The sequence below is a fragment of the Geospiza fortis genome, unplaced genomic scaffold (genome assembly GCF_000277835.1).
Source record: "Geospiza fortis unplaced genomic scaffold, GeoFor_1.0 scaffold164, whole genome shotgun sequence".
Lineage (NCBI taxonomy): Eukaryota > Metazoa > Chordata > Aves > Passeriformes > Thraupidae > Geospiza > Geospiza fortis.
Genome location: NW_005054426.1, coordinates 265,654 through 266,472, shown reverse-complemented (window position 1 = coordinate 266,472; position 819 = coordinate 265,654). Strand labels below are relative to the sequence as shown.

The following is an 819-nucleotide window of genomic DNA, read 5'->3' as shown; positions in this document are numbered from 1 at the left end:
GGGAAAGAGAGATGGTCTAAGAGCTGCAAACCCAAGATTCCTGCACTATAAAAATCCTCACCATTAACTTTCATGTTCTGAGAGCATTTCTAAAACGTTATATATTTGTTACCTTTTTAATGCTTTATTTGGTCCTGATGTAGGTTTGCTTTTTATGTTACAGGTTAAAACGAAGAAGGTTTATCTGACTCAAGACAAACATTGTACATAAAATATCTGACTTTCTTGAAACTTACATAATTTGGATGTAATTTATGTGGAGACAATTTGATACTTAATAAAGAGTAAGATGTATTGTTTGTGGGGGAGAGGAAATGTTGCTATGTTGATTAATCCCACTGTTTGATGCATCGCAAGGAGTTGAAGTTGCATAACGTGTTAAGTGGTTTTGGGATAACACAGGAAAGCATTCCTATGCCAGTGTCCCATGTTGGAAGGGAATGGGAGATGCTGTCAGAGCATGTCAGGGAAGGTGTGGTCATTCCTCTTTCCTTGGTGTGTGTGAATGAAAGCAGGTCTTAAGTACCTTCCTAAAATGTCACTGCTGTAACACTTTTTCTGTCACTTCCCTGGAGGGTAGCAAAGGCTGGCTGTCACACAGGTGATGTGCAGGCAGTGGTAGCTCGATTCAGCCAGGCTGGGCCCTGCCTTGGGACCAGCTGGGCTTCCTGACATCAGCCTCTCTGCTGCCACAACTGTCCCCTGACACCTGGCATGGCCTTGGGCCCTTGGCAGGACACATTGCCTAGTGCGTGCTCAGGATTTTTTCACTGGCTGGCTTGGGGCTTTGTTTCCCTAAAGCCGGTGAGGTGCAGTCTC

At 44.4% G+C, this 819-nt stretch overlaps 1 protein-coding gene across 1 annotated transcript in view; it reads left to right on the top strand.

Annotated features, from left to right (window-relative positions):
• Window positions 1-315, top strand: part of CD9 (CD9 molecule) — a 9,579-nt gene extending 9,264 nt beyond the window's left edge. The window contains exon 8 of the mRNA XM_031061801.1: window positions 1-315. Coding sequence (XP_030917661.1) covers window positions 1-20 — 20 coding nt within the window. The 3' untranslated portion in view covers window positions 21-315.
• Window positions 316-819: the final 504 nt, after the last annotated feature.